The sequence below is a fragment of the Melospiza georgiana genome, chromosome 14, assembly GCF_028018845.1.
Source record: "Melospiza georgiana isolate bMelGeo1 chromosome 14, bMelGeo1.pri, whole genome shotgun sequence".
Lineage (NCBI taxonomy): Eukaryota > Metazoa > Chordata > Aves > Passeriformes > Passerellidae > Melospiza > Melospiza georgiana.
The window spans coordinates 8,384,030-8,402,728 of NC_080443.1; the positions used below are offsets into that span (position 1 = coordinate 8,384,030).

The 18,699-nt window shown below is 41.7% G+C and overlaps 1 protein-coding gene across 1 annotated transcript; it reads right to left on the reverse strand.

Annotated features, from left to right (window-relative positions):
- Nucleotides 1–1,038: 1,038 nt before the first annotated feature.
- Nucleotides 1,039–18,448, reverse strand: N4BP1 (NEDD4 binding protein 1). The gene is made up of 7 exons (XM_058034260.1): nucleotides 18,156–18,448; nucleotides 14,759–16,521; nucleotides 10,305–10,435; nucleotides 9,819–9,915; nucleotides 8,452–8,559; nucleotides 6,849–6,956; nucleotides 1,039–4,820 (listed from the first exon to the last, which is right to left on the reverse strand). The coding sequence occupies exons 1-7, from the start codon at nucleotides 18,396–18,398 to the stop codon at nucleotides 4,490–4,492; spliced, it is 2,781 nt and encodes a 926-aa protein (XP_057890243.1). The 5' UTR covers nucleotides 18,399–18,448; the 3' UTR covers nucleotides 1,039–4,489.
- Nucleotides 18,449–18,699: the final 251 nt, after the last annotated feature.

Below are 18,699 nucleotides of genomic sequence, written 5' to 3' on the forward strand. Positions count from 1 at the left end.
TCAAGGCCCTCTGCTGTGAAGATCTCCCACACAAAGTATTTATAAACCACAGTGTCCCTCCTCCTTCTCCTCACAGAAAATAATCCCAGACATTCACACTCTGCCTTTTAGATATTCCCAATCTCCCTGTCTGCAAAACCCCTCGTTGAGCTGGGTGTGTTTGGGTTCGCGTTGCAGGGATGCTGCTCACAAAAAGGAGGAATGGCCCTGCAGTGCCTCCAGCCTGGCCAGGGCTGTGTGCTCCAGGTCACTGCCCCAGCAAAGGGCGGCTCCGGCCTCTGGCTCCTGCTCTGCCCCTCACCCAGGCTCGGCAGCCAGCTCTGCCCTCACGATGCTGTCTCTGATGTTAATGCAATGCTTCTGAATCTCGGAATTAATTTATTTTTCTTTTTATTCCTTTTTTTTTTTTTTAATTTAAGAATATAATTTCTCATGCGCTGATATCTTAAACTCCTGGCAATCAGAATTGTTCAAACAGCAGACTCCTGGCCGCACTTCTGAATTCAAGGAACTCGTATCAAAGGTAAATATATTAAATATATTACCACCAATTTCATGTGCCTGTCAAACATAAACCGTCAGCAAACCAGAGCACGGTCCCTGAGCCGGAGGCAGACGGAGCCTGCCCCGCAGCAGCCGTGAGGACACCGCGAAAGCGCCGGGATGCAAAACCGGACCCAGCGCTGCCCTCAGGCGGGGCCCGGCTCTCCCGGGGCGGGGCGGGGCGGCCGAGGCGCGGGACGGCGGCGCCACCTCCTGTCCCCTCCTGCTCCTGCCCCCTCCTGCCCCTTCCCTCCCGTGCCTTCTCTCCTGTCCCCTCCTGTCCCCTCCGGTGCCTTCTCTCCTGTCCCCTCCCTCCTGTCCCCTCCTGTCCCTTCCCTCCTGTCCCTTCCTGTCCCCGCGGGACGCCCGCACAACCCCCTGCAGTCCAACAGCTGGAGCGCCCGCCTTGGATTCACCTTCTTACTGAGAAGGGCGTGCGTTTCTGTATAAAACACATGCAAGCCAGCCTTTTATTTTTGATGAATAGACTCTTAGTATTTTGCTCAGTAAAGATTTATCTTAAAATTATCAATACTAAGACTCAATACTTTAAATATCGCATGCTCATTCAGCAACCAGGGAGAAAAATGATACTTGACTTTGGATTTGAATCACAGTGAAAAATAAGAATAAAATAAAACTCAATTGATATATTTCAGAATTCTGATGTCTTTAGACTGTTTTTTCTGTTTAATTAAAAATATGTAATATTTTATTTCTCTTATGTACACTTAAAATATCATTCCTGAAACAGTTAAAAATACTCAAGTGGAGACTGAAAAGGGGATCCAGTGCATTCAAACCCAGTTTCTTCTTAAAAAAATGCTTCCTTTGAATTAGTCATTTAAAAATTATACAATGTAATCTGACAGAACTTGGTGGGCCACAAGGCAGACAAGAAAAATTTGGGATTGTCATATGCACCTCAGCAGAGTTTGAACAGTGCAATGGAACCACATTCTAAACATAAATGCACACAATACATAGATAAAAAATGTACAAATCTAAAATCCATCTGTTCTTTAAAAGTTATCACTACACCATCTACTTGAGCACTGCAGTATTTCCACTGTATGCACAGAATTACATACCAACACATCCAAAACTGGTAGATTTATGTACAAAATCGAGCACAAACAGTAGCAGTCAGGAAGGTAGGAATAGTCTAGACACCATGAGTTACACTGTTGTAAGGCACTTGGGTTTCCATTCTGCGATAAAAAAGAGAAACTGAACACATCAGAGAAACACCTGCTTACATAACCAGACTCCTCCAAATACCAGACAGCAGATTAGGTCTCAGAATCTGCAAAGTCATTATTATTCTAAACTGTATTTGTGAAAATAACAGGTCTTATACATGAATTATAGCAGAGCTACTCCTTTCCAATAAAACAGAGCCACCCAGAACATAATCCAGCCCCAGATCCAAAAATAGAATTTCATGCAGCTACACAGAATTCTAGCAGGAAAGGCATTCATATCAAACATAGCCGGCAAGCTTGCAAAACAGAAGGAAACACTGCCAACGTTAGAAAGACACTGTGAGTCACTGTTTGTCATGGAACTTTCACAGGCACTCTCTCTGGTTCAGAAATGCTCTTCCAAAACACAAGCTACCCCAAAAAGGCACTGAGACAGGAAGGAAAACAGCAGCACTAGCACCGACTACTGGGGCTCATCTGAACTTTGCTTGTTGACAACTGCAATGAAATTGTTTACATTACATGCTCTTAAGACGTAAGAGAAAACACTCCTTTTGGCAGTAAACTCTTGTATTTGTCACAGAAATCCTGCACTTGGCCCCACACCAGGAATCAGTCTCGGGACTTTACCCCTTTAAAGGGAGGGAGGGGAAATGCCAGGTCACTCACACGTAAGGGAAAGTCCCTGGTATTTTCCACTCCAAACACTGCTTCTCGCTGAGTTTTTGCAGCAACCAAGGTAGAATAGCACGAGGCATGCTTCAGAAACAGACTTTGGAGAAAGAAACAGAGAAAGGAGAAAGAGAACCAATCTCTTTGCTCTCGTGACAGGACTTGAGGCTTGAAGCTGAGTGGGGGGATTTAGGTTAGATCAGGAAAAAGCTCCTCACCCAGAGGGTGGCTGGGCACTGAACAGCCTCCCCAGGGAAGTGGGTACAGCCCCAAGCCTGACAGAACTCGAGAAGTATTTGGACAATGCTCTCAGGCATGGAGTGGGAATGTTGAAGTGTGGGGGGCCAGGAGTTGAGCTGGATGATCCTTGTGGGTCTCTTCCAACTCCATGAAGCAATTCTCTATGAAATAAAGATTACAATATATTTATATCCCCACACTAGCACCTATAAAGTGGAAACAACATATGCAATCAGGGATATACCTAATGAAAAGAAGGCAAGTTCTTCAAGGAACATGTTCACACATGTACACAGGCCCCCCAGGCAGTGTGAGGGAGCTGGTGATTATTCTCTTACTATTTATTAAAAGTATACCAACTATATTCAGTGAAACACGCTTTAAGAACCTGCCTAAGTTTTTATGGGGTTAGAACTCAGAGATTACATAACACTTCACAGGTAAGAACTAGTTCTTGGCAAACATGTGCTGGTCAGAAGGACTCTGCCCACCTGAATAGCAAATCTCCCACTCACTTATACAGAAAAAAGAATCATTTAGACTTGTCTATTTGGATGCAGAAACATTAAGGGCCTCTCTTCATCACCACCTGTATTTTTGAGAAGCTGTAACTACTGCTCATAAAACTTTGTTCTTGCTGCAATTCTCTTTCAGGTTGCTTGTGTTCAGGGAACAGCAAGACTGCCTTCTGTTTCTGACTTCACAAAACGTGAAAGGGCCATGCAAAAAAGTCTTTCAAACAGTCTTTCAAAACCCCCAGTTCCTGAAGTATATTTCAGTTCTTTTGCACATAAACAAAGACTGACTTCATACCCCATGGAACTGGAGAGAAAGCCACTAATGCTTTAGGGTAAGGCTCAGTACATCACAAGTTGAATGTAGGCTCTGGAGCCCAAGTTGTCTTTACAGTCTAATTTGATTTTACTCATGTGAACACTTGGCACCAGAGACTGGTTAAAAGGAAGGAGTAACAGACTTAAGTGTGTACAGAGATACAGACAATCTTAACTTTGCTCTGCTCTAGAAAGTGGTCCTATTGGTCAGCTTTTATAAATTATCTTCCTTTTTGCCCCTTACTTTTTGGGATAAATCCCAGAACATATCTAAAGAGGTGGAGCTGACTACAGCTGTAGGTCTGCACAAAAAAGCCATTTCTATACAGACAGTGTCTCATTCTGTTAACATCACACCATTCACACTTAGAACAGACAAGGAATCAGTGCAATTGTTAGATATTAAAACTACCCTGAAAGAATACTGATAGTCAAGATAATTTCCAATTTAAAAACAAGTGTAGATTTCAGATCTTTTAAAGAATTCAAAACACCTTCTCCCGATGAGAGCTGTGAACTCACACTTTCTCTTCTAACTGCCCCACACAGCGCTCCCAGCCTGAAGGAGCAAATGGATTTCCTTGGATTGTCACGCCCTTCGCGGGGCTCCTCACGGACCCACAGCCGCCCCCTGCTGGCAGCTGCTCCCACGCGCGGGTCTCCAAACGACGAGAATTCTGCCTTCCAGGAAAAGGGTTCTGCAAAAAGTACTAACACTGCTCAAAAGGGAGTACTGCAACTGCTTTAACAAGCAACTCCAGTGAAGCAGAAGACTTTTTTTTCCATAGAAAATATTACTAAAAATCTGTAGTAGCAGCAGTTTTTAATTTACCAAAACCTGGCATCTATTAGCAACAGAACATACACAAAAATATCTTTGTTTATACAAATAAAATTAGGTTTTTAATATTCACAAAGTAACATAAAAGAGCAACATTTTTCTTCACATTGATAATCGTTAGTCAGAGCAGTTGTGATATAAAGCTGTGGAAGCATTCAGTCAAGCACCATGGCAGACAGTGCATTAAGATCTCTCATGAATGGATGATTACATAGTATTTGATCAATCTTCTGCCTTTGATCATAGTCAGGAAAAATTTTGATCAGGGCTTCTCTTAGCTGGGCTGTTTCTGAGGGAGATCTCTGTGGTGGAATTGCTGGACAAGGCTCTGTGTTTTCTTCCCAAGGAAGCAATGGGGATGAACGATCATCATACACTCTGCCTCCAGGCTGTTGACTGCTACTGCTCACTCTGGGGAGGAAAGAGGGTGTCTCAGAATAATATTGTCCACTGCTCTGTAAAGCCTTGTGTGTTGACCAGGAATCTCTGTGGAACAAAATAAAAATTTTAATTAAGCTAAAGGACATTCTATCTGCAGTTCTCTCTGTACATGAGAGAGAAAAATGTGTATAATTTAAATATCCTTGCTGCTCAGCCAGTTACTGACTGGAATCAAATGACAAGCATTCTTTCAAAGTGAAACAAAACAGGGTATAACAGTTCTCAATATGAATCCAGCACAATTAACATTAATATCACCTAGGAATAGCCTCAGTATGCTGTGAGTCCTTTACTTGTCAGATTACAGCAAATTTTATGAAGGTATAGATAAAAAGATAAATTGAATACATGTACACTGACATGGAGCATGTGAAAATGCTGACAGACCAGTTCCAAGAGTGCTTCACAAGACAATTCCTCATGTACTTTTGCTCTGGACTGAGCTGTGCTCATATTTAGATCAAGGCCTTGTTTCCCTTGTATAGTATCCATAACAGGGCAATGAAGTTGTTTTAGCAGTCTCAGGACTTGAATACTCTTAATTATTGCAATTTCATTTCAAACTTTAAAAAGTTATGCTAATCTATGCACTGCTAGCACTACAAAATATAAAGGTCAGTCTACTTCAGACGCCAGCAGATACCAGAGAAATGTGAAGTGGAACTCATGTTACAGTCTAGTTTCCTACCACCAAGGGAAACAGCACCTAAGTTACAGAGCTCTATTTTAAAAGCATTTGGGTTATGACACCTCTAGTTACTCAGTGTGGAAAGGTTTTCTAATTGCTGAAGATTCTGCCAGTTTCTGATGCAGTTCCTGGTGCCATTTATGCTTTCTGCATCATTTAAATCGTGTAGAAAAGTCACAAGGAAGGAATAAAATTAACTCTTTTTTACTGGCAGCTTTTCTCTGCTCTTCCTGGTCCCCCCGACCAGCCCAACCCCAAAACAAACATCCAAACCTAGTTCCAGTTCCAAATTTATAGATATGAAACCAAGCTTTTCTGTGATCTTTTCAAAAGACTCCCCATTTCTACAATCATCACACTCACCTACCTCAGAACACTCTGTTTTCATTTTATTTCTCTCAGACACAGGCAGGTAAAACACAGTGTTCTTCTCAAAGGTTTTGTACAAGAGCTTGAATACTCACCATTTCCTTCTGGAGTCCTAGCACTGCACTTGCTTTTTTAATGTGAATACACTTATTTTCAAATGAGCTTGTAATCTATGGTATAACAATGTTCTACTTTCCTCAAATGTTTACAATAGATGAGATTCTTGCTTATTCTTTGTATTAATCCTTAAGAATAGCTTGCCTGTTCTACTGACAATTTTTAAGTTACCTCACTTGTTTTTAAAAGACCTCTCACTACGCCTCAGAATTCTTAGCATTTCTAATTCCCAAACTGGTGAAAGAACAGAATGCTATTTTCTTTTGCTAAAGAGCAAACTAATCCTCAAATCTTGGCAGTTCATGCAAAGCAAATTCATAGTTTGAATACGTGCACATTTAAAAAGTACATTAATCTTAAACGAACAATTAATGTTCATTAACATTTATAATTATTACTCAAATACAAAGATTTAATAACGATGCCTCAAAAATTGTTTTGACAACAGCAAGGTACCCTCAGCCTTGAGGTGAAGTGTGTCCCCATGACAGAAAACCTGAGTGTTTGTAGCACCTACTGTCCCACTATGAAGAAGTGACCAACCAAGGTGTCGTAGATAATATCAGATAATTAACACCACACACCCACATCTCTGGCACCTCTGGGTGCTGCTAACACACCCGTGCATGAAAGCCACCAGAGACAAATCTCAGAAGAAGCTTTTGTCATACTTATCTCAGTTCTCAGAGAGCTCTCAGAGGCAAATGTCACCAGCAGTTTCTGAATGAACTGAAGTAACAGGAAAAATGTGTTGTTTTTTTTTTTTGTTAAACTGCTACATGCTACAGTGTTCCTGCTTAACTTTACTCTGCTCTACAGGTGTGTGAGTGAAGCAGGAGAACAGTTTATTTCAAATGTGAAATAACTGCGTCAAACAAAAGTGAAAACAGTGTTTATACCTAGAACAGCCTTCACTTCGAAGGAAGTCATCTAATCTGGGTCCATTTCTTCCCAAAGGATCATCAGGAACCATAAATATGTCACCAGCAAAAGTGTACTGGAGCAACCTGCAAGAGAGTTCTTTTAAATAACAAGGTATTTCACCCTTGTTGTCCTTCACCTTTGTAGCACAGGATGAATTTCCTTAGAGTAGACACCACATCAGGAGTCCCTAAAGACTAATTAGTAAACCCAGCTAAGACACAACCAGCATTCCCTGTCAAAATAATTCCATGGGAGCTGTGAATTCTCCCTATTACACTGCAGAACACAGCTTTTCCCCTTTTCTTTTTTTACAGCAACTGTTTTATGACTGAAGATTTGCAACAAGACTATGGTGGAATTTTCCAGGTGATCAGAATTTTTTTGGTTGTTTTAACTCCTTTTCCTTGCAAGAATCTTCAGTCATGTAGCTGAAATGCCTGTGTTGGCAGAAAGCCACACAACTAGCAAATACAGCATTAAATGCTTACAGTTAAGACACAAAACCTTTTCTCTGGAGTCACTTTGGGACAGGTAGAAATCTGTATTAAAAAAAAACAAACCAAATCGAGTTCAAGTGAAATTTGTCTGTAAGGAGATGATTTGGTACAGTGGAATTTCCCCAGAAGTAAAACTAATAGCAGATGTTCACATAAGCTCTTTAAAAACCGCAGACTCAAGATGCCACCTCAAGTATTCTTGCTAAAGTTCTGTGGAAGAACAGAACCTGACTTGGGTAGAATTCACTCAAGAAATGATGTAAATGCATACATGATTAGCCAGCATCAACTCCATGGTCTCACAGCCATACTGTGAGAATCCAGGACAAGTTTTTAGTTCCTTATTTCTTTAGAGCTATACTGACCCCAGCCACTGTAACATATGTACCTTCAGAAAATGTCAGGGATTAGTGGGGAATTTTACTAACAGATCACACCTCAGCAGTAAAATAACCTGATTTAACTGAAACTGGGAAAAAAAATCCCAAACACCCAAACCCAATAAACAAGAAGAAACAAGCAGAAACAAAGTCCACAAGATGAAGAAGGGATATTTGACAACTAAGTGAACTCATCTAAACCCAAAGAACAACACTTGCAGGGAAATGGCTACATGGATATGCTACAAGTGTTAATTTTGTTTAGCTGTGACAGTCTGTCCCACTTGAGTAAAGAGTGATTGATTCTGAATAATTAAAGTGACACTACATCCTCATCAGCTATCATGGCTCCCTGAAAAAAATGAGCTTTCAGACAAGAGAGGCTGTGGAAGTGGACTGCTCAAACAAGATCCAACACTGACCTTCAGAAGTGACACACATGCTGCTACACCAAGCTACTGCTTATGAGAGCAATTAGCACTCATACATGACAGAATATATGAATAACAAGGATATTGGACTACTCAACACATGACTGTAAGGCCATGAATCACCACAGTGAGTCACAGAGTACTTTATTTGGATCTAGCAGAACTGCATGACAGATTAATTACAGATAGCAAAATCTCACATGTAGGTAGAATGCCTACAACTGCAAGGACAGACATCCTTTTAAGACTTGACAGAAATTCAATAATTACCTTTTTTGAATAATTTCTCTCCAGGCAAATGATTCTGTCACAAATTCTCTGAAGTTATCATTAGTCACAATAACACCTCCAGTTTTAGCAGCAAGGTGTAACAAAAATCTGTAAAATTAATTTCAAAGATCACTAAGATAGCTTGCTTTGCTGAAAACATTCCAAAGGCTTAAAAAAACTAAACATTTCATCATCCCAAAGTAATCTACTTGCATGAAAACAAGCACCTTCATTACCAGGAAATTACTTTTTTACCCACCTTAAACTTACAACAATGTTTTGGGTAGCATGCACTTATTTAGTGCAGCAGAGTTTTCATGGGATGTTTTCTTCCCCATCAAAAACCCAAACAAACCATCCCACACAAACAAAAGCCCCCAAACCCCATGATCTAAATATTTGCACAGGTAAATGGCATGCTTTATGCAGTACAGTATTTATTACACAATCCAACACAAACTCATTGCCATAAACTTTTTTGCTTAGCATTAATGACTGTGTTCTGCAAGTCAGTGTTCTGCACATTAGTTGTTTGCTCTGTCAACCTCTTAAAAACCCTTCTGTTAAACTATGACAAAACAACTACTGATTTATTAAGGAAAAAATGTTTGCTTTCTTTTATAATGTCTCTGAAAATACATTTTTTGCATTTGAATCAATTTTAGCCACAAGATAATGGATGGTGTCTTTTTAAAGGAAAGTGCATGCTTTTAACAAAAGTGCAAATATGTTATTATACCATTTATTTCCACAGTAATCTCAACTGCACTGCCACAGCATTTCTTATGAAAGGCTGGGTATATATAAAACATTAATGAAGTACTAGGAAACTGCCACAGACTGCTAAAGCTTACTGTGTCTTGTTCACTGACAGATGATCCCCACATTTTAAAGTTGATCTTTGGTGGTCAAATTAACTTGGAGGTTCACTGGCTTATGCATTGTTACAAATACACTGCTCCAAACACACAGCAAGGTCTGTGTACCCACGTGGCATCAAGAAGAAAATGGAGCTAAATGCTCTCTGATCAGCAGCTGATTTATGCCCCAAGAATAAAAGGCAGATCAGGGATAGAATGATGACCAGGAAAGCATAAAAACATTACTGGAGGATTAATTTCTTCAGATAGCCTTTTTTTTTAATTGCCATGAAAATTTGTAGTTCTCCATGACTTTCTGAAAACATAATAGTGTTTCCTACAACAGTGAAATAATGCAACAGATGTAAAATTCAGTCTTAAGTTGGATGCTTAGCTCTGTCTAGAAAGGTTGCAGAACAAGCTAACAGAACTGCTCATGAAATATTGAGCTTTTACAACCATTATTCAGATGTTCAAAAAGATTTTAAAACTACACATATTCTGTACCTGTCATCATGAGCAGCAATTCTTGCTCCTAAAACCATCCTTGCAGGGGTTAAAGACAATATTCCAACATCCTCGAGCTGTGTTAAGAAATTCTGCTCTGTTAAAACATGATTTGACAATTAGTTTGAGATAAAATTACCAGAGAGAAGATGGGCTATTTTTGTACCAATTAAGCTAGAGAAATGTCATTGATAGGTGATGAATTGCTCATATAAAAAAGGAGAAAAGGGAGGTCAAAACTAGAAATTAAAGAGCAAACAAAAACCAACCCAAAAAGGCCTCCACTGATGGCACACCTGCTAGCCTAAAGAGCATTTCAGGATCTCTCACACTGGGTATGCAAACCCAATTATTCACGCTGAGCAGCCAGATTGCTCCTGCTCAACATTTGATGAATCATTTCTTCTCCATTTATTCTTCACAGAAGTCCCAAAGAAAAAGTTACAGTCTGCTTTAATTAAGGAAACATTAGGAAATGTCCCTCACCTGTAATGGAAGGGTCACGTCTTGTTCTCCACTGTGGAACAAACACAGTAATATTTCTGTGGCCACGTTTCCAAAAGTAGTCAACAGCTATTGCAATTCCTCGACAGGAGAAGAATTTCCTCAGACCATGACTGAGAGTGAAACAAAAAGAAGGGAGATTAAATTCACTAGGGTTTTACTACCAGGAAAACAAAGAAAATGGAACAAAACCTTGCAAAGTGAAGCTGAAAGTCTCACATAGAGCCTCAGGAAAAGAAAAGGCAGATGGTGTTAAAGATAAGGAATGTTCTAAATGGAAAGAGCTCTTCAGCAGAAGATAACAAATACATCACTTTGCAACTTCATGGCTCAGTCTCCTTTCAGTTTCCTGGGCACAACAACAATGGAGTAATCAGAAGCGGGTTTAGCTTTAAAAAAAGAGGCCCATAGTGATGGTTTCTGAACTCTATTGAGTATAGATTAAATTATATAGATTAACGATAATAATCCAATATTGTAGTAGTTCCAAATACAGTCCTACTACAAAATAGAACACCTTTGGTTCGACTGATTACCAAGGATTACATCTGAACAACTCATTGATAACCACTAGGGCCTCCTCTCTCTTCATTTCAACAGTCTGAACAATTGCTCTGAAGCAAAATAATGAAATTTCTTTGGAGAAACATTTTCAAAACATTGTATCTTGGCATTAATCTTTTTCTCAATTAAAAAAGATAAGACATTCATTATCTGTTTTTACAAGTCTCTTAAGTGACTTTCCAGAAAAACCAGCAACTGCCTAAAATGAGAGGACACAAAGATTTCAATTGATGACCTTGTGAGGCCCTTCCCAACTGGAATTATCCCAGTGACCCTATTTGCCTGTTGAACACATGACACAATTAACTGTCTAACCAGGCTCCAGCATTTCCAGAGAGGCTACACTTAGACAAAACAAAGATATGATTCCCTAGAAAAGACACACCGATTGAGCACTGATGGCATGAACAGCCAAAGCATGTCTTGCAAAATAGTGTATAATCTATGTTTTGAATTAGATGCCAAATCACTACAAAGTACTTTTAACAATAAGTGAGCAAGTGGTATTCCTTTTTTAAACCAGTCTCCCAAATAATAGGGAAGAGCTTATTATTAACCCTAATAGTGAGCCCTGCTAGTTTTCAACAGAATCCTATCTTTAAACCCTAGTTTAACCTATCAAGAAATCTTCCTACTATAATGATCTTTAAAAGATTTCCATGGAAATATTTTACAGTGAAACTCAGCCTGTAGTAGCATTCACTTATCCTTTTCCAGTTTTGTAAATTCTGTAAAAAAATATGCTTATCTAAAGGTAAACCTATTAAGGTTCTCTGAATTTTAAGAGGAATTCTTTATGTGGACAGGCAGAAAAATGAATAAGCCATATCTTAAATACAAAAGGCAAAAAGAAAAATCTAACTCCTCTGATTTCCAGAGGAAAAAAAAAAAACTATGCCACACTTGCCCTTAATACAATTAAGCATTCTTGGTGTCAAGAACAGTCAAAAACAAAAAGGAATTTTCATAGAAGAGTTACTCTTTGTATACCTTATGGGACATAAGCTTTAAATGCTCATCATACCAATAATTTAAGTTAGGCATCCTATTCATTAAATTGGAAAACTCTGTTAAATATTTTCAATGAATTAATGGTTCTCAACTGGACTTCAAGAAATGCAGAGGTCTCAATATCCATGTCAAAATTTATGCTTTCTCTGCTTGTTCATCCTCCTGTTTTAGAGCTCCAAGCTGGCTGAACTACAGTGTACTGGTTTTTAAATGTTTTGAAGCTTAGAAAACCAGCTGCCAATTTGTCCTGAATGTTCACAAAATTCTGCTCTGCTACAACTTAAAGCATGCAAATAGAAGCAACTCCATCAAATACCATGTAGAATTAATGTAAGCTATAACATGAAAAAATATGTCACTGCTAAGCTAAATTAAATTAGAAGTGTTTTAACTGAGTTAGATAAACACCTGGAGGGACAGCAAATCACCACAGCAAGATGGTCTTTTCAAGATACCCATCTCAAAGACTGCATCTGTTCTCCAAATGCCATTGCAAACACTGCCTTTGCCTGTCTCAGTTCTTTAAAATCCCGTGAAGACCCTACAAAGGTATTTCCTAAATTAAACAAAAGATGATCACAAGCAGCACAAAGCAGCAAAGAGCAGGTTGCCTTCTGGGTCATGTAACACTTTCCCTCTGGTTTGTGACTAAAGTAAATACTGTCACAAATGAGTGGTTTGGCTACTTAAAGAAACACTGTCAAAGGTATCGCCAAAGGCAAGGTTTGATGTGAATTTGTGAAAATATGGCTTCACACAGTTTGGAGGCAACATTCACTCTTGTGAACTTGTGAAGAGTAAGTTCATTATTTACTGCACAGGTTAAGGCATACAAAGATCAAATTAGAATCAGTTTGCACTGATTTACACAGAAGCCAGGAATGCAGAAGGGGGTGAGGGTGCAAAGCAAATGGATGCCAAGATAAGGGTGCAAAAGGGTTTAGCAGCACTTAATCATGGAGTACTTTGACATTGACAAAGCAATTCCATAGGGCTGGCTGTAGTGGTAACAATGACTTAATGGTAGATTTGAGGCAGTACCATTCATACCATGATCAGTACACACACAGAGGTACACAATGTGAACATCTAATTCCCGGTGCCTAAAGGAACTCATCAACAAATTCCACTCAGCGTGAGATGCTCCCAGAAGTCCCTTTGCATTTCCCAACCGACAAGGGTCACACCTCAGGAAATGTGGAGAGGTGTGTGGGAGCTCTGACACCAGGAACAGTCCACTGAGTATGACAAAGGTGAGGATTTGGCAGCTCTGAGCAGTGTCCCCCACTCCAGGGAGGTGCTGGCACAGCTGCTGAGCCCCAGGAGAGCTCACAGGGCCTCACTCAGGACTGCTGGCTACAGGGCCACAGGAGGACTGACTTTGGCCAGCAGGAAGGGTCCCCCTGGCCACAACCCAACCCAGTAACTCCTGGGCTTTCTTTCCCAAAGTGTAGGAGCAATGGTGCCCCTCCACCTGGGCTATGATTCAGGTAAACAGTTTACCAAGGCTTCAAAGGATAATTGTTTACCCTTTGCTTCCCACCTTGTTTGGGTACCTGATGTTTCTGATTGGATGCACCACCACAAGTACATATTATTTATGAACTATTCTAGGAAGATATAATTCCATTCAATTATTCTTTCATTCTGAGTTTCTTCCACATTTTAATAAAACTCAATGATCCAGCAACTGGATATTGCAGTCTGCCTTCATAAGGCCTGTTTTCAGCATACAAAACCAGGCAATTAAAAAAAATTACTTGTTAGTAGCTAGGGTAAACTCTGGACATTCTCTCATCCCACAGGCACCCTGAGACAATGTGATAACAGATCAATGTGCTGCACGTGTCAAACGAAAATATTCTACAGCTTTTGCAGCTTTCCAGACTTATGAGGCAAGCACTGATTCAGGAACCCATACAGCATTACTCTATGCATGTGGGTAATGCATTAATACCCACAGCCCCATCAAAAAAGGGGGCCAAAAGAACCCTGAACCAGCACAGGCATGGAAGCAGTTCTCAAGGTATTGAGCAGTAAAACTGAGAACAATTCAAAGCAATTTTGCAAACAACTCTTCACTTTATGAAATGCAAGAAACAAATGAGGCATTATTTAGCCAGAGGGAAGCTGCAGAATTACCTCCAGGATCAAACCAACAGTCCCCCAAGCACTGGTTATTTAGTAGGACATTTGAATATCTCAATGGTTCTGCTGTTTTGAGGCAGCTCTGTCCTTTACGTCTCATAACCAGTTTTCATTTGGTTGGGTAGGAGACACCAGATGTTATATAGCCTTTTTGGGGACTCTATGTCAGTAGCACCCAGCTACTATGCCCTACTCCAATGTGGGGTGTGTGCAGCCAATCCACCAGGGTGCATGAAGGAAATATTGGAGCCTCAGCAATGCACATTCAGAGTTGGTAAATATACATATACACATTTGCAAAGCATAACAGGATCCAAGCAATGCTGTTGGATGAGAAATATGTCACTATTAGATAAGAACCTCCACTTTAAGACTACAAGATGTTAAGAGCACAAAAATTTCCCCCAAACCACTTAAGTTGACAATAATTTAGCCTCGTTGTTAGGCACTGGCAAAGCAAATTAAACTTCATGATAACACTGATTGCAACAGAGCAAAGCTTGCCCTGAGATTACTTCTGACTGAAGTGTTACATTGAGCTGAACACTGGTGATTCAAATCAGGTTACACTGAAATGGCACAACTGTGTACGTGCACACAAAAACCTAGCTAGCAAAACCTTAACACATGCCACTGCAACCTCTTAGCCCCCATTTCATCTGAAAGTTCAGTGAACTGTTAATAAAAGGATAGCTGAAAAGAAAAATACTTACGAAATTGCAACATTGCTTCCATCAATAATGATATGTTTTAGATATGGTTTTCCAGGCTCATTTATCAACTCCAGTTTGTATGGCTTCTTCAGAGAGTCCAAAAATCTTTGAACTCCAGTAACTGAATGATCTGGATGCGGTCCCATTGTGTGTCTGTCTGGATTTGAAGGGTGTTTTTGTGAAGACAGTACCCGGTCTGGGACAGGATTGTCACAATGCGAGGTTTGGGAAAGGCGCTGGTGGAGAGGCCTGGCTTGGGAAGAGCTGCAGTGTCCCAGCTGCTCCTCAGAACCAGCCTGGCTGGTCTGTACAGTTGAGGGCCCTGCAGTTTTTTGCTGAAATGCAGTTTTACTCTTACTTGAGATATGCTGCACATCTGAGCTCCCCCTGGCTACAAAGCCAACATCTTTTAGAGCTCCGGCGTGCACAGTGCTGGAAGTCACCCCACTGTCAGTTTCTACACTGCTTAACCTTGGGTTGTGATTCTTACCAGGGCCATAAACATCTCTCTGTTTATAGCACAGAACTGAATTTTTGCTGGGAGGAGGAGAAGATTTGCATACCAATCTATGCATTTTATCTTCTGCACCAACTTGTGTGTCTGAAGCACCTCTCACTTGGTGATATTCATTTTTTGTCTCCTTTGAAGTATGGCTGGATTTAAGTGGACTTTTATTCCCAGAAATGCCTTTGTCTTCTAGCTTTTGTGAATTATTTACATTATTTCCTAAAGGAACACTGACAGTTCTAGGCTTTTGAGACGACTGTTCATGTTCTTTTTTAAACTTCAAATTTTCCTTTTCAATTTCTTCTAGCAATAGTAACGGTTCCGTAGATTGTCCTAGGATACCGATAACCTTTTCTACAATATTTTGGGAATATCCCATTGTTCTGAAAAAGTTCACAAGAATCTTATATTCCATTTCCTCAGTGAGAGCATCACCTTCTTTAAGGCAGTAAGTAGGACCATCTGATTCAATGCAGCTATCCAAAACCAGATCAATAACTGCATCAGGGTCCGAAGGATTCTTGTGTAAAGCAGATTTCACTTGTGGATCCTTTTCCAAAGAGAAATGCTTTTTAGGGAGCCTTTCCTCCTCATCAGAGGACCTTCTTTTACATGACTGCCTCTCTTTAAAGGCCACTGCCTCTAACAGAGGGTCCTTTATGGGAACAAATCTTGTTTCAGAAGCATCAGAAAGCACAGTGTCCATTTGTTTTGTCAGCTCAGTTACAGGTGTGCCAGCATTGCTTCTTGCTTCCTCCCCACCTGCCCTTCCGTCTCTGTTTGCAGCAGAGGTGACTCTGGAGGTGCTGCTCTGTCCAAGTTGCTGTGGGCTGTCAGAGCCTGTGAGGTCTATTATATCAGTCTTCCCTTTAGAAACAGCAATTTGGGTGAGAGCTAGGAGCTCTCTTTTTAGTGCACTAGGCAAAATCAGTAAATCCATTGTATACTTATCTGCATGTGCTTCCACAAATTGTCTGAACTGCTTTTTAACCTCTGATTCACTGTCATTTAATAAACTTTCATTATTCTCAAAAAGCTTCACAAACTGCTGCACATGACTTTGTGCCATAACAACAGCTTCTGCACCCCCTTTAATACTGAGCAATCCCATTTCCAGCACTGTTACATCAGCACAGGTATCCTGAATAAGGCTGTTGAGAAACAGGCTCTGTGCACCAACGAAGATGCAGTGCATGTCCTTTGGGTAGTACTCCTTTTCTTCTAGCTCAGGTTCACACACTCCCTTGATGTACTCCTAAGGGGAGAAAGAGAGCAGAGTGAATAGTTGTGAAATCCCAACATATCCCATTGGTATTTACTAGGTTAGTAATGGACAGAAACATTAGAAAACAAAGCAAACTTAGCATAAGTCATGTGAGAAAGTAAACACTACCAGTAAACAGGACAATAGAAATAAAACACCAATATCTAAAATGATTTTTAAATAGATCTCACAGAAGGCTCTTTTATATTTTCTTGTTTATACCTGATAGTAACAGGTAACAAAATTTGTAGATCAAAGAGTTTAAGAGACTGTCAGAAGAGATTTATTTTCCTATCCCTATTCTTTGGTCAAAGAGAACTCTTTGTGAATAAATGCCTTTCACTAGGGTTCTACCTAGTCCATAAACCTGAACTTCTAAAAAGTTTCAAAGTACATTTCCTAAGGCTTACAATGCCTAGCATCCATCCTATATTTTTGTTACTGACTGAGAAAACTCCAGGCTCCAGATACTTCTGTGTCGTGAAGTTCAAGATTTTCAAACACAAAAGAAAAAAAAAAAAACAAAACAAACAAAAAAAATCATCCCAATGCTATTTCTGCCATCTGTAAACTACTACAGGTAAAGGTAAATTCACTATACTACCTTATAGTAGTTTTAAATGTGTCAAGAGTTCAAAACTCGGTCAATACAGTACACTATTTCTTCTTTCAGATTTCAGATAGTATTATTTTTCCCAAACTGCCTCCTTCTGTTGAAGGAACACGTTGAGGAACACGTGTATGACACAGGTAAGGAGTCAAGTTTTTGTCTGAAATCAGTCACAAAACACACGCTCCGGATGGATCCGCCCAATGCCCATACATCGAGATTTTGGGCTGGAAAGGCACCTTCAGCCTAGCTACTGCTCACATCAAACTTCTCATCACAACAGCTGTACTTGTCAGGCTCATTATGAGTAATATCAATTTCAGCATCACTGCTGAGAAACTCCCCCCAAAGTTTAGTTGTGCAAGACATTTAACACGCGAGAAGATACTCCACAGCAACTGCTGCCCCCTCTGAGACACAACCCGCATACACAGTTCTCTTAACTCATCACAGCTGGGCTGAAAAGAGAATTATCTGCTCCAGCCTGGTGAAACTGTTCAGATCTGACAACTTTTATACGAAGGAAATAATAAATGCGTTAAGCTTTAGCGAGAGCTTTGCCAACGAGCCGCTAAATGCCACAGAATAAGCGAAGTCCGTAAGGCAAAACATGGCAACGCCCAAACAACTCCGAGGAATTTCTTGTCTCCGGGAGGAAGAAGGAAAGCGAAACATTTTAATCTCGCTTTAAAACAAACCTCGGCCCATCCCCAGCGGTGCTCCCCCTCAGCTGCGGGCCGGGCTATTTCATAACGCACTGCCCGTGAACTTCGCTCTTCCCAGCTGAGTTGTTTCGCTTTATTCCCTGCGCTTATGTCAACACGGCGGGAGACTCCCTGGCACCGGGCACACACCCACCTGCCAAGGCAGCGCCGTTTCTGTTTCCTCCTGGGGCACTCGGTTTTTCCCCACCCCTTCTTCCTCCAAGCCGCGGTCCCGGCAGTGCCGGTCCGGCGGGCCCCTCCGCACGCCAGCCCCGCTGCCCCCGGCCCCAGCGCCCCGCCGGGCCCCGTACCTTGGCGCTGCTCACGGCCTTCGCGCAGCCCGCCAGCTGCACCCAGATCCTGGCGCTGGCGTTGGGCGGCTGCAGCGCGGGCCGCCAGTCCCCCTGCGCCCCCAGCACGGCCAGCCGCACCTCGAACAAGCCCTCGATGCGGTCCCGGCTGCGCTCCAGGAGGCGGCTCTTCTCGGCGGGGACGGTGAACTCATCCACCCTGGGCTCCGGCGCGGAGCCGTGCGGTGTCCGGCGGGCCGCCATCAGCGCGGGGCGCACAATCCCATCGCACCGGGAACAGCGACACCGGGAAACGCCGCACCGACCGCCCGCGTCATCGGCCCGCGACGGCGCCGGGCAGCGTCCGCCCGCAGCCGCGACGCCATGGTTAGCACCGGCGGCCTGGCCCCGCCCCGCCGCCGTGTGGGCCGCACCGCCCCCTGAGGGCCGCGGGGCGGGGCCACGGCGGGACAGGATGCCCGCTCGGGCCGTCCCGGGGCACGCGGCACAGCACCGCGCCCAGGCCGTGCTGGGGCAGCTCCACACTGCACAGCCTGTCTGGGCA

What these genes read in the sequence shown, in the direction of transcription:
- N4BP1 (XM_058034260.1), bottom strand. Translation starts at nt 18,398, where the DNA reads ATGGCGGCCCGCCGGACACCGCACGGCTCCGCGCCGGAGCCCAGGGTG. An exon ending in ACGTGACCCTTCCATTACAG is followed by an intron (nt 9,916 to 10,304) that starts GTGAGGGACATT and finishes ATGTTTTAACAG; the next exon opens with AGCAGAATTTCTTAACACAG. An exon ending in CGAAGTGAAGGCTGTTCTAG is followed by an intron (nt 4,821 to 6,848) that starts GTATAAACACTG and finishes TTTGTTCCACAG; the next exon opens with AGATTCCTGGTCAACACACA.